The sequence below is a fragment of the Lampetra planeri genome, chromosome 34 (assembly GCF_965212315.1).
Source record: "Lampetra planeri chromosome 34, kcLamPlan1.2.h2, whole genome shotgun sequence".
Taxonomy (NCBI): Eukaryota; Metazoa; Chordata; class Hyperoartia; order Petromyzontiformes; family Petromyzontidae; genus Lampetra; species Lampetra planeri.
The window spans coordinates 6,433,236-6,447,448 of record NC_136140.1 but is presented as its reverse complement, the minus strand read 5'-3'; the positions used below and the strand labels follow the sequence as shown (position 1 = coordinate 6,447,448).

At 47.2% G+C, this 14,213-nt stretch overlaps 1 protein-coding gene across 1 annotated transcript in view; it reads right to left on the bottom strand.

The window, feature by feature from the left end:
* The window catches only part of LOC144730076 (voltage-dependent L-type calcium channel subunit alpha-1D-like), a 209,374-nt gene that overhangs the window by 48,292 nt on the left and 146,869 nt on the right, over positions 1–14,213 (bottom strand). The window contains exons 24-29 of the mRNA XM_078610602.1: positions 12,711–12,763; positions 11,490–11,636; positions 10,060–10,261; positions 8,900–9,058; positions 5,129–5,239; positions 667–750 (exon numbers count right to left, since the gene is read on the bottom strand). Of these exons, the coding sequence (XP_078466728.1) occupies positions 667–750; positions 5,129–5,239; positions 8,900–9,058; positions 10,060–10,261; positions 11,490–11,636; positions 12,711–12,763 (756 nt within the window). The remainder of the gene's footprint in view (positions 1–666; positions 751–5,128; positions 5,240–8,899; positions 9,059–10,059; positions 10,262–11,489; positions 11,637–12,710; positions 12,764–14,213) is intronic.

The window sequence follows — 14,213 nt, the reverse complement described above, 5'->3', positions numbered from 1 at the left end:
GATGTCAATTTGCTGCCACAATCCTGGTGGCCTACCTCTCGAATGTTAACCTGCAAGGAGAATAGAGAGAGGGCTTCTAATTCATCCCCTAGACAAAGAAGCGTATGCTCACCAGGAGGTATGAAAAAATAACAGTCGTGTGGTTATTGGTGGCTACCCCAAGAGCATCATCTCATTGCACTCAAGAGTCCAGTTTGGTCACGGTTTGACTGAAACCCAGATTCAAACTCCCTGCGCGGTTTTGGCTCAATGCTCTCGCAAAGTATTGGTCTCTGAAGCACCCAGCCACCTTCGGAAAGGTGTCTTAAGTTTAAGTTTCTTTTGCATAACCCGGTGAGAACTCAAGCGACGATGCTGCGTCTCGTTTGCAAGAGTGAGCCGGGTCACCGAAACGACGACGGCAAAAATTAATTGAATAAAGGTACAGCGATAAATTCGGCACTGCATTAAAAACCCTCTCCTACATTCGCCGCGGGGTCGTCTACGTTCACCCGGAGGTGTGTAGTCATGTGTGACTTGCCAAACAGAGGCACGGGGTGGAGGAGGAAGAGGGGGAAGGAGGATGAACGCAAAGCAGCTGGGCCCGATGTAGACGAGAGGCGACGTGGGGATAAGCGAGGGGACGAGCGGAGGGAGAGAAGGGACGAGGGTGGCTCACATACTCACGTCGATTTCACTGAGAACGACGTCTATAATGCTGCCAATCACGATGAGGGAGTCAAACACGTTCCAGGGGTCACTAAAATAGCCCTAGACAACACGAGGATCAGGACGCAAGGGTAGACGTGTCAGGGGGCAAGGAGGTCAACGGCGACTCGGCATCCCGGGGAACTCTGTGAAAACACTGGAAATGGTTTCAGATAAAGGGGTGGGGGGGCGGGGGGAACCACTCGAGGTGCAAAAAAACCACAGCGACTTAACATTCCACACGTGACAAACGAAGGGACAGATGTTTGTCTGGCCAACCAAATATCAAACGAAATAGAATGTACGTCCATGAGCCTAGGGCCTTGTTGAATCGATCTTTATCGGCAGTAGTTTTCGAAGCGCCAAACCCTGCACCGATTTTGTGATTCTCAGGCTCATCAGCAGTGCGTGACCTGTTTAAGGATTGCTGCTGCTGCTGATTTGCCCTGGCGTTATGGGAATGAGCGATCAGCAGACAACACGACGCTCGCCCAGCGTGTTGCAGGCTCTTGTCTGTCACGCCGGGCAACGCGTCGGCATTTGTTTAATAGGCCACGCTGCCGATGAGAGGCAAAATGGGCAAAACTGGTCCAGAATTTGCAGCCGAAACTATTTCTGATGGGAAACATTTGTCCAGAAATCCCACAGGACGATGTTCGTGAGCATCATTCTATTTTTACTCGTGAGAAGCAGACATTCGCACGTTTATTTATATCTTAACAATCTTTTAGCCAAAACCCACCAAGATGGTGAGTAATTTTGTAACGTAAAATTTCATTTATTTTAATAAATTACGGGCCAGATTCACATCTTCATGATACGGATACAAACCTATTATTTTGGCAATACTGTCCACCCCCAAGTTGTTCATCGAAGCATTGGCACAACTTCATCAAAATATTTTTTTTCAAGATAATGGGGGACACTTTAACAATCACGATGACATCTTTACTGCCGAATATGTATCGTTCATTCTTCAGGAAGAGCGAAACAGCTCCTGTGGATATGGAGCTCGGATTACATCGTGCCGTGTCTGGGGTAAGTGAATGTTAAGAACTGCCACTACTGTCTCTCACTGGCACCACTGCCAGGCTGTCTGAGCAGGCAATGAGCACCCCCCCCCCCCACGTCACCATCAGCTCAGAGAAACATTTGACACATCTACTGTTGTCATTTTACAAAGCGCAAAAATTCACTCTCCTGCGTGCATTGTTCATTAGCACCCACGTTAGCCATGTTGCTACAAACGCAGTTTCCATTCTGCAAGTGCTAGAGCGGCTGTTTTGATTAATATTCGGCTGCTCGGATATCAGGCGTGGGATCTCTGGAATGAGCACATTATTACCATCCAATTCACTGGACGTCAACACGATTCAATTCCCCGCAGCAGCCGAACTATTACCGCCATCGCACACGCACTTGCAAGCAATGCCGAGAATGAATCTTCACGTCGCACGGCATAGCACACGGAACAGATCCTGGGGTTATTCTTATGCAGGATTTCAGGGGAACAAACACACACACACACGCTAGGGTCCAAATAGTGGGGCGGATTTCATGGGGGCAGAGGGAAATGTTTGGTCGAGTCATTTCATGATCCTGATAGAAGAAAACAAATCAAGAGCTTTCCATAGCCAAACAAAACTGTGGCAGCCTAGGGCTGAGAACTCACAAGCATCCGTTCCTTTTTGTTGACAAACACCTGCAATGCATTTGTTTAGGACATCAACACATAATCTGCCTGTTGGGGAATATCCGCGCCTTGCTTGAACAGTGCAGGCCCAGAACACGGAATGGGGTGCTTCAAGAAATAACGAGATGACGACAATTTATTTATTAGTCTACTAGATTAGTCCGTCATTAGCAATGACACACAGCCTAATCCCATATGACAGACACACGAGTTAATTATACTTGCCCTTATTGTTTAGGCATGTCCCGTAAAGCACGCATTACACTGCATTACGAATGAATGCCATCTCTCTGTGTATGCAGGCACACATGCTCACGCGTGCGTGTAGCGGTATCGTGAGTGTAGTTGTTCACCCAACTGCAACTCCAAACCCAGCCAACTCGGTTGAACTCCCAGTAGCGAGTGGTATCTGAGCCCCTTCCTGAGCCTCCCCTCGATCGACTCAGCCTCAGATGACTCACTGGTGGTGTGTGCACATCTGAGCAGTGGGGAGAATAAAGGTGGCTGGGAGTGGTGCTCACCTCACCACCCTCTCGTGCGTGCCCGGCCAACCTGAATTGCTGCCCGATAACAGAATGGGGACCCCCCCCCACCGCGCTATGGGTGGATAAACAGGGGACGCACAATTTAACCGTATGTCATTGCGTGATGGTGGAGACAGGATATTCGATTTCCAGCCTTGACGGAAATCCCCGTGGTAATTGCTCTACGAATCTGGCCGATGTAGATTCAGGCTAGAATTGGTGACTCGGTGGCAATAGTGTGGGCAACGTTGACACTGGGGATATGAAGGCAGCTGAGTGCGCATGTTTATGGCTACGACACTTGTCCTGTGTATTAAGACATGTCATAGTTAAAAAGACTACACTGAAGATCTTTGGCTATTGTGTGTACTTGCTAGGGATGTTTTCTTTGAATGCACCCTTTAAAGGATACACGGGGGGTCTTTGTTCGTGTGTGAGTGCAGCGGTTAGCGGGCTGCGCTAAGAACTCGGCAACCCGAGTTCGATTCCCGCTCGTGGCCAGCACCGGTGACAATTATCTCAACTGGTCCCAGGCCTCCCCTAGGTTAACTCAGCCTGGCGCGATGTGCAAACGTCGCCACTGGGAATACAAACGAGACCGGGCGTGGTGCTGGCCACCCGCCCCCTCGCGTATCGTGCCGGCCCTTCATAGGTGCTCGCTAACAGCACTTGCCCCAACAGTCTTACAAGGCTACACGGGGGATCTTTGTCTTAATTTGCACGCCATTGTCAATCACTTGTGGGATGAAGCCCCCCCCCCACCTCCCCGCACCCAGGCTTGGTTGTTGTTGTTATTTGCCACACTTCACCACACTGCTCAGTGTGGCTTGTGAAGGGGAGGTGGCTGGTTCGTACGTCGATTGCCACTGACGTTAAACTCGTGGCCGTGAAAGTGAGCCAAGGTTCATCGTGCAGCGCAAGATCCACCGGCCTAAACTAGATTTGAAGTTTTCGTGACTGCAGGGATCCATACTCTTTGTTTCGTTCGGTAAAGTCACGTTGGTATAAAATAAACTAAATTAAATCTGTGGTTGTCCCACGTGATAACGGACGCTTGTGTATCGCCCGAAACGTCGTTATTTAATTTATGTTATTTTATACCTACGTGACTTTACCGAAAGAACCAGAGTATCCACCGGCCTCACCGCCGCTCCACCCTGCAGGTGCATTCACGTGAACTTATCTAGCTAGACGATCTCATTACCTCGTCTCCGGGCCGAGAGATGCTTACGTATGGAGTAACTGTGTCAAATTGTATATACACACACACACATATATATGAAGTAATTATACTTGCCAACAATATTGTTTGAAGCTGCAGGCTGCCGAATCTTTAACCCCCTATTGGGCCGGACTGGTTTAGAAGGGAAAAATATGCGACATTTTTTCTCACAAAAATTGGTGCAATATTCTTTTTGGCGGGAGAAACGAAAACTATATTTAATATTTCTAGATTTGAAGCTTTCGTGACTGCAAGGATTCATATTCTTAGGTTTTTTCGGTAAAGTCACGTAGGAAAAAAATTTTAATTAATAAAAGTAAAATAAAAATAAAATAAAAATCACGACGTTTCGGAGGCAACGCAAGCTTCCACCTGAAGACGGAAGCTTGTGTTGCCTCCGAAACGTCGTGATTTTTATCTTATTTTTATTTTACTTTTATTAATTTAAAATTTTTACCTACGTGACTTTACCGAAAAAACCTAAGAATATATATTTAATATATATAAAAAATATTCTTTGATGCGTTACTTTGCTTTTGCAAAGCAGCACAAGTAGCTTCTGTGCGAGGAGAAGTGTTATTGCATTGCCTGGACGAGAGGTGGCAGCAGCTCGGGGAGTCCTTCATCCAGCAGTGGATTGAGCATGGCTGAAGATCATATTTGAAAACTGGCATGCGGTAACAAAAATATTTAAACATAGGCAGCTACCGTTTAAATCTGCACGGCTGGCAAGTATGCGGTGTATAGCATGTTGAAGTGCACATTGCAGTACGGGTATGGTGCAAATACAAAGAAAGTAATGCACATCCCCTTGATATCCATACAACACATTGCGTTATTACGTCGCATCAATATTGTCAATTCCCACCATATATAATTCACATGGGATGAAACGTATACATCAATATGTGTTGCACACTTCATGTAGGTGGAGTGGGAGCTGGCGAATATGAATAGGTGGAGTGGGCGTCTCTTTGCAGTGTGCCGACAGCGAAGGCTTACCCTCGGCTTGAAGGCAATTATCTTGAGGACCATCTCCACAGTGAAGAGCCCAGTGAACACCATATTGAGGATATCCATGGCGTAGTTAAACAGGAAGGTTTGGTTGTAATGCTGAAAAAACAACAACAACAACAAGCGGCCGTCTTCAGTGGTTTCATGCGCTCAAGTGGCAGCAGCAGGGGACGGACCCATTGAAGCTGCAAGTGCAACTGCTCCACGGCGCCGTGACGCCGGGTGATATGCGTCCGTGTACGGCCTGTACACGTCTTGTGTCGTGGGGCGTTAATTGGCCGTACAACGAGACGCTGGCTAATTCAGGTGGGCGAAGGCAGAGAGAGCGTCGACAGGGGAGCATCGAGGCGCAGTACGGCGATGGATTTTTGTCTGCGCTGCCCTCCCGCTGCCGCTCACCACACAGCCCCCCGCAGCCTTATGACGCATGGCGGTCAGTCATTCGAGTACTGCATCGAGGCTCTACGCTGCTTGGCCTGTGATATTTGATGAGATCGGGAACATTTGGGGTGATGAGCGATATGGCACAACATGCACAGTGTTATCACATGTATTCACACTCAAGGCACGTGCGTATATCCAAGCTGCATTGCCGGTAATCACAGGCACAGTTGTCATGTCAGGTGAGCTGGCAGCACGCCTGTGATTCAGTGCTTTGTAGGCAAGGGTTGGTGAATTACGCAGATTTAAGAAAAAGCCCAAACAAAACAGGGTTTGCAGGTGGTTAAGAGGTGGCAACGCGGAAAACTTGAGTGTCAAATCCGTCCGTGTAGGACTTTGAATGTGTGGGCTTTCTCTGTGTACTCTGGTTCCCACTCTGCATCTTGAATGGAATTGGCCAAAACATTCCAATGCAGGACCCTCCAAAAAAAAAGAGAGAGAGTCTTTAAGACTCACAGAGGCTTTCTGGGAGGAATAAAATAAAGGGCATATCAAGGGGGCAACCGGTCCTCCGATTGACATCGGCAGCTCCGAGCAAAGATGTTCCCCAGCCGTGATGCTGATAGCGAACAACTAAAGGTGACAGATCCGGACCACGCATTTCTCGAGATAGACAGGCAGACAGAAAACGTGATGCAATGTCAGTGACAGATGGACATTAATCCATAGGCCAGTGATCACGTATATGACGTTTGGTGCCAATGCTACTCTCCGGGATAACAACTGTCCTCTCCTGTGTTCAAGTGGTAGTCGCATTTTTTTTGCCTGCAGTTTGGTAGCCACAGTCCATGTGAACGTCTTGATTCATAGTAATAATCATGATGCTAATAATTCACATGATTGGTATTCACGCCATTCGTACAGCACAATGGCTCGCATGATGGTGCTGTGTTTCACAGATCAATATAGTCTGCCAGTGGTAAGGCAATGCCGACACATAGTTGATCTCAATCCACTCATCTGGCAAATTTGTACCATGATGCTGACACACATGGCCTAGTCTTTTTTGAATGACGTCACGGGAACTTTTGACATCCACTTGGCAAGCAGACGGCACGTACTGTATATATTTTTTGTTAAATATATCCAAAGTATTAATTAGGATGGTCGCCTGGTTCGACCCATGAACCTCTGCACCAAGCTGCTACCGCTCGGCAGTGTCACAAACCCCACTGATTGTAGACACTAAACAAAAAAAGAAACACTGTTTTTATTTTATCAGGTAAGGCCCACTAAGCTGTATAGCTCTTTTTCAGAATCGACCCGGCCACAAATGATAGCTCAACAAAACGTGGAGGGAAAACCCGGAGGACCCGGAGAAAAATTCACACAACCACGTGGAAAACATGCAAACTCCAAATATACAGCAGCAGGCATCAGGGTCTGGATCGAACCGATGACCTCCCGCATACCAGGCGAGGTAGTTAACATCTCGCCATGGTGGCACCCACAGTGACGAGATATTATCCAGCCTAGGCATGAACCTAGGCTGGTTATCCCAGGCTACGAGACAAGAGGTGTGTTGACCGACTCTCTGTGTTGCATTACATTATATTTCGATATTTTACTAGGTTATTTAATTTTAGTGTGCCTTTCTCCTGATTTTCAAGCTTGCGTTGCCGTGCCGCGTCGTCATCTTACTTGCAGCATCACGTTGCCGTCCACTCATTGATATGCTAATTTTTTCTCTGTCCCCTCCCTCTCTCCGCCCCCGCCCCCCTCTCTATATTTAAGGGACCGTCACAGAAACGACCTCTCTCTTTGTGCCGATGTGTTCTCTCTCTGTGTGTCCTTGTGATGTCTGTCTGCTTGTATGTCTGTCTATAGTTTTCTAGTTAGATTTTTGTTGCTATTTCTTTTATGCCTGATGATGATTGCTTGTGTTGCAATCGAAACGTCGTAATATGCTATTATTTAATTTATTATTTTATCTTTAGACGTGACTTAACCGAAAGAACCAAAGAATAATTCCTGCAGTCACGAACGCTCCAAAATTAAGATACAAGAGGTTTAAGTTTAGATGCAAGTGTTTTTGTTTACCCAGGTGAAACCCCCCCAACGGTTCATTTGCCAGAGTGACCTGGGGTGTTTGTCTGCCAGAAAGGGGGGGGGATGATTGCTCTGCATTGTTCCCAGTTGAGTAATTTACGGTATGATTTTTTAATTTGACCAATTTGGACACCGAATTTGAAGCATCATTGTAAAAATAGACATTAAAGTGTATCATTATCGTACTCTCGTGACATTGGCATGTGACATCGCTGCTATATGTTTAAAAACAGTGATGTCATTTTGCTCTTTATGCCAGAGCAACTGACCTTGACATGAGGCTATTGTCTCGTTAGCGAAGCTTCAAACTGGAGTCAGAGAGTCTAGAACATGCACGGCTTAGGTCATAACTATACAATAGGACCTTTATGATTCCGTAGGTTTTAAGCAGTGCGCTGTGTAACTCCCCGGTTTGTTTTTGGTTTGTACCGCGTGTCGTTCGGCATGATGTCCGACGTTCCGCTCCACGTGAAAAAGCTCGCAAAAACGTGGAGTGAAGCGTCGTACGTCACGTTCCACAGAACGCGGAACAACCGAAAAACACAAGGGAGAGCTGAGACTCATTTTCACGTGGATTAAATCATTCTTTGAGAGCTCACGTGGTCAGAGCCGTCAGGGGGGAGCTATTCATGGGAGTTAAGTGTGAACGTGTGCTTTGTGTGTGTGTTTGTGTGTCTTTGTTTTGTGTCGAGCTGTAGTGCAGCGTTTAGCACGCTCCGCTTCAAATCCGGCGACCCGAGTTTTATTCCTGCTCGTGACCATCACAAGTGAAGATTATCTGAATTGGTGCTGGGCTTCCCCTAGGTCGACTGAACCTCAAATGAGTACATGGTGTGATTTCGATTTAAAGCTTTCGTGACTGCAGGGATTCATCTTCTTGGTTCTTTCGGTAAAGTCACGTAGAATGGAAATAATACAATCTTCACCTGAGGACGGCTGCTTGCGTTGTGGCCGAAACCTCGTGAGAATGATTTTATTATGTTTTATTTGTATTTTTATTATTTTATTATTTCCATTCTACGTCACTTTACCGAAAGAATCAAGAACATGGTGTGATGTTCAAACATCTCCACTCGGGAGACGAATATGGCCGGACGTGATGCTGGCCACCCACCCCTTTGTGTACTGTGCCGGCCTTCATAGGTGCTCGCTAACAGCACCCGTCTCAAAAGTCTGTTAAGGCTAAGTGGGGGGGGGGGGGGGGGGGGCGTGGGTGGGGGGGGATCTTTGCGTTTGCATAGCGCGGCATTTGTACAGACAGGCACTGACCTGCATGCCAAGGCAGAGGGTGTTGAGCATGATCAGCACGAACATGACGTACTCGAAGGCGGTTGAGTTGACGACGTACCAGAACTTGTACTGGTACGGGTTCTTGGGGATGTATCGGCGGAAGGGCTTGGCTTTGAGGGCATACTCCACACACTGACGCTGCGCGCACACAACGCACCGATTGGTCAATCGCACCACTGCTGGTTTGCGGAGAGGTCCATTGCTCCATTGCTCGCCGTCCCGAGTATAATGCAAGAACCAACGGCAGTTGGAGGAGGAGAATTACGTCTCAAATGACAGTAAAGCATAAATATTTTTTTCAACCAGGTAAGGCCCACTGAGCTATATACTGTAGCTCTTTTTCAGAAGCGACCTGGCTGTCACAGATGATAGCTCAATGAAGTAGCTTTTCATCATGCGGAATTATATAGCAGCCAAATACTCTAAACGCATGTTTCTAAATGTGGAGGGAAAAACAGGAGGACCCGGGTAAAAATCCGCGCGACCCCAGGGAGAACATGCAGACTCCAAATATACAGGAGGCGTCAGGATCGGGATCGAACCCACGACCTCCTGTATAACAGGCTAGGTAGTTAACATCTCGCCACCGTGGCACCCAAACTAGCAAATAAATCTCCGCACGTCACGGGTTGGTGAAAATAAAATGGAAGAGAAGCCAAGAAGTGAACAATTAAGCCTGTGTAGATCAAGAGAAACATGCTTGGAATTACACTGATTGACAGGAAGAGAAACGCACGGATTAGAAAACATACACAAGTCATAGACATTGTATATTGAGAGTTAAGCAAATGATGCGGGTTTGGGTAGGATATGTCACTGGAAGAAATGATTCTCAGTGGTCAAGGTTAACGACAAGAGTGGCAGCCAAAGAGGGATAACATGCCCTTGCAGGTCGTCCAGCCTGCAGATGAAGCGATGATATTAGCTCCTAATTTTCATTTCTATTTATTACATTTTGATCCATGAGCTCGATGGATTTTTCTATCGCAAGACGTGGAACAATTTTGGGGAGGCCATCATCATCCAAGCGGTAGATAGATCATGGCTGATGCTGATGATGTTGAATAAAAATGAAGCAGCAATCGGTGCTCCCTTCACACGTCGCCTGCCGTGTCTCCACCCTGTGCCCGGATACGAACCTGGTTCTTGTCAAGCTCACAGTTCTCGTACTCCTTCTCTCCCTGTTCCTGGAAGGTGATGATGACGAAACCCACGAAGATATTCATCATGAAGAAGGCGATGATAATAATGTAGATGATGAAGAAGATGGAGATTTCTACGCGGTAGTTGTAGATGGGTCCAGAGTTCTCTGCGTTGGAGTCAATCGCCTTGTACAGCAACCTGCCCGATGCAAACGCAAAAAAAAAATTACCCGTAAAAACAAAGTTTTTCACTATAAATCCTTTATATGCGTGGCGGCTAGAGTCCTCTCGTCCTCTGGCTTGAGATGGCTGCCACCTATGAGTCAGATGATTGCCTGCCACCATTAAGCAATTGGTAATTAAATATGAAAAAAAATTCCTAAAAAGTGTAAAATTTTGGAAAAAAAATTTCAACGAGTCTGTGTGCAAAATGTCAGCTCGATTGGATCACAGGAAGTGGGTTAAAAAACGACCGAAAGATTTGCACGGTCGTAAGCGCGCAAGCAAGCAAGCAAGTGAACTTAATATAAAGGATTTAAAAAACATTGCATTCTCCTCATCATCATCACTTAATATTTAAACCTCACTGCCACCTAAGGTAGAGGACCCTCAGTGGCAGCTGTCTTTGCGTAGCACCAGGCGAACATATTACTGGCCTCCACATCGCCATGAGCCTGCCGGTAGGGGGGCAACGTTGCTATGTGGCTTCCCAATGAAGCAAGTTGCGAGTAAACTTTTGTGAATTTGGTACCATGTTGCCGGCACGGAATATTAACATCCACAGTCAACCAGACGACACGCATTCATCGTTAATACATCCGTAATATTAACCAGGGTGGCCACTAACCTCTAACCATGACCGTGAACTTCTCGGCCATGTAACTGTCCTGAATTTACAGTGAAACACATTTTTAGCTTTCATTGCCACCGATAAATTCATCACTTTTAAATGGGTACGCGCAACGACATTAGCACCGCGGCTTTATTTGATAAAAACACTTTTCGATTTAAAGCTTTCGTGACTGCAGGGATTCATCTTCTTGGTTCTTTCGGGAAAGTCACGTAGAAGGGAAGTAATAAAATAATAAAAATAAAACATAATAAAATAATTCTCACGACGTTTCGGCCACAACGCAAGCAGCCGTCCTCAGGTGAAGACCAGGTCTGTCGGGGAGACAGCGTCTCCACTTTGTACTCAACAGACAGCGTCTCCCCGACAGACCTGGTCTTCACCTGAGGACGGCTGCTTGCATTGTGGCTGAAACGTCGTGAGAATTATTTATTATGTTTTATTTTTATTATTTGATTACTTCCCTTCTACGTGACTTTACCGAAAGAACCAAGAAGAAAAAACACTTTTTTTTGGGGGCCCAGCACCAAAACACCCTCGCCACCACCGCCGCCGCCCTTCTGCGTCCATCCCTTACGCGGGCCAGCCCTCAAAGGTGGAGACGGTGAAGAGGGCCATCATGCCCGTGAGGACGTTGTCGAAGTTGAAGTCGTTGTTGTGCCAGTTGCGCTCGCGAATCATCGGCTGGTTCACGTCGCCGTCCTTGTACACGATGTACGTTCCCCTGGAAAACGAGGGCGCCTCCGGTTTAGCACGTCGTAATCGTCGGGGGGAGGGGGAGGCAAAGCGAACATCGCACTTGGTTGCATAGGAAACGCTTCAGGTGATGCATACGAATTCATATGAATTAGGGACTTTTCTATTTAAAGCTTTCGTGACTGCAGGGATTCATCTTCTTGGTTCTTTCGGTAAAGTCACGTAGAAGGGAAATAATAAAATACGTGACTTTACCAAAAGAACCAAGAAGATGAATTCTTCTTGTTTCTTTCGGTAAAGTCACGTAGAAGGGAAATAATAAAATACGTGACTTTACCGAAAGAACCAAGAAGATGAATTAGGGACTTATTCATTTATACGTGGGAATGTCATCAGTGCCGTAAGCAGTTGATCTATTTCTGTTGTTGTACTGTACAATATTCCAATATCTACGCTCCCCTGACCAAACGTGGTGAAGTATGGTCAAGAAGCCCTCACCATCCGCATGGCGTGGGAAAGCCCTCAGCCAGCCAGCCAGCCATGGATTGACACAAGGGCTGTGCATGTGAATGTTCGTATACAATCGTGGGGACTGAGATAATTAATAAATGGCCACGTGTTCATGACATTCCCATGAACGAGTGTCTACAATTCTAAATCTGTTGAGTACAAAGTGGAGACCTTCTTCATTTGGGTATCGCTCGTATAATTATCATAATACCATTTACTTATTAGCCCTGGAATTCCAGAGTCTGCAGACCCTTTTTTCAAGAAGTTCCTGTTACATTGGGATATTTGGCTAACGCCAATTATATTTAACATTTTGTTTTACTCTGGGAGGAATCCGGAGAACCCAGAGGAAACCCACGCAGAACAGAGGGTAAAACATCCACACTCCACATGGGAAGGCACCCGAATCAGGAATCGAACCCAGACGCTTCTTGCTTGCGAGGCGCACGTGCTCACAACTTCGTCCCACCCTGCATACCCCCCAACAATACCGACGACTAATATGCGGCGTGAACACGCAACAGACACACGGGATGCACAAAGCGACGCGTTGCAAAAGGCACGGTGTGGCGCGCTCAGGAACAGTGCGTACTTGCACTCCTCGGGGTTGTGCTTCGCCTCGTCCGTGCAGCTGTAGAACTTCCCCTGCGGGAGAGGAATTAAATTATCGCAGCCCGGAAAACTCACCAACGGTGTTGTCGGCAACCCTTCACACCGAAACGGCAACCCGGTTTGCGCGAACAGCGGTGCGCGGCAGTGTGCTTCAAACTTTCGCTTCGGTTTCGGTGAGCGCGTGATTATTTAGTTAGTGATTCGTTTGTTTCTCGAGGTAAAAGGTGCAGGTCCTCTAATTGCTTGCTGAGGCCCACTGCTGGCAGGAAGGGCCGCTACTGGAGGGAGTTCTTGAGGACTCCCCCAGAGTGTTTGGCCTACTGTTTGCACGCTGGCCAGAAATCTTGGAAGAGGTGGCAATGCCCACGCTTTCTACCACCACCCGCGACCTGCCGATCGACTCACTGGTGTAGATTCATTGACACCACTGGGTGGACAGAGGGGTTAAAGAAACTTTCACCGTTATTTCAACTGTTCCGGAAGATTGAAGAGAACCGGAAATCTGTAGATTGCACATTCGGTGTGCTATCTTTGGCCACCATGGCAGCAGCCATGTAACAATTTATTAGTTTATTACAAGACATAAACTCTGTATATATTTGATGGTGGCTTTCCTAAGGGCCCGAGCGTGTGAACATACCGAGCTCTCATGAATTTTGACTACGCACAAATCATCCCCACCATCACACCACCACCACCCCCCGGACATTTCACACGCGACGTGTGATCGTGAATGTGTGGCTGCCGCTCTCGTCGGAAGAAGAGATCCGCTTCGCAGCGAACACGCCGCTGCGCTCCATTTGCTCAACGCGTTGTTCCATTTCGTTCACCCGGGGCGTGGACTCCCATGGGCCGCAAGGCGTATTCGAGTTAACAATCGCCAATGATGCTCAGCCTTTCGTCGATCCACTGCTGGAATGTGGAAAGCCTCCCCGCGGGGCTCCATCAGCCATGCTTAGGAGAAAATGAGGGTCGCTTGGCTTGAATGTGCATAGCGCACTGCACTATAAACACAGCCACTCGAGTTCAACTCCCGGCCGTTATTTACTGCTGTCAGTCGAGAGTGATGTCTGAACAGGTCCTGGGCCCTCATCCCCAGATAACAGATGGGAGACCACGACACGTTAAGCAGGTGTCATAGATTGCTGCCGGAAGGGCTACATTGTGGGCAGCAGAGAGCTATAAAAATAATTATTGTACTTTACTATGAACTCACATCGATGCTCCCCCATCTTCACCAACCTGCACAGACCCACGTGACAATGTATAATCAAACGGCCCATTTGACTGGGACAGCTTGGGTGAGAAGAGGCCTCTGTCCCACGGTAGATTTATGAAAGTCTGTAAACTACTCTTGATTATTATCAATACCCATTATGAGAATGAGGCATTTCCTCAATACAGTAGAACCCCTCTTAACGACCACCCCTGTTAATGACTAATTGCTTAACGACGGGCCTCCATAGAGCCCAATGTGTTCGCT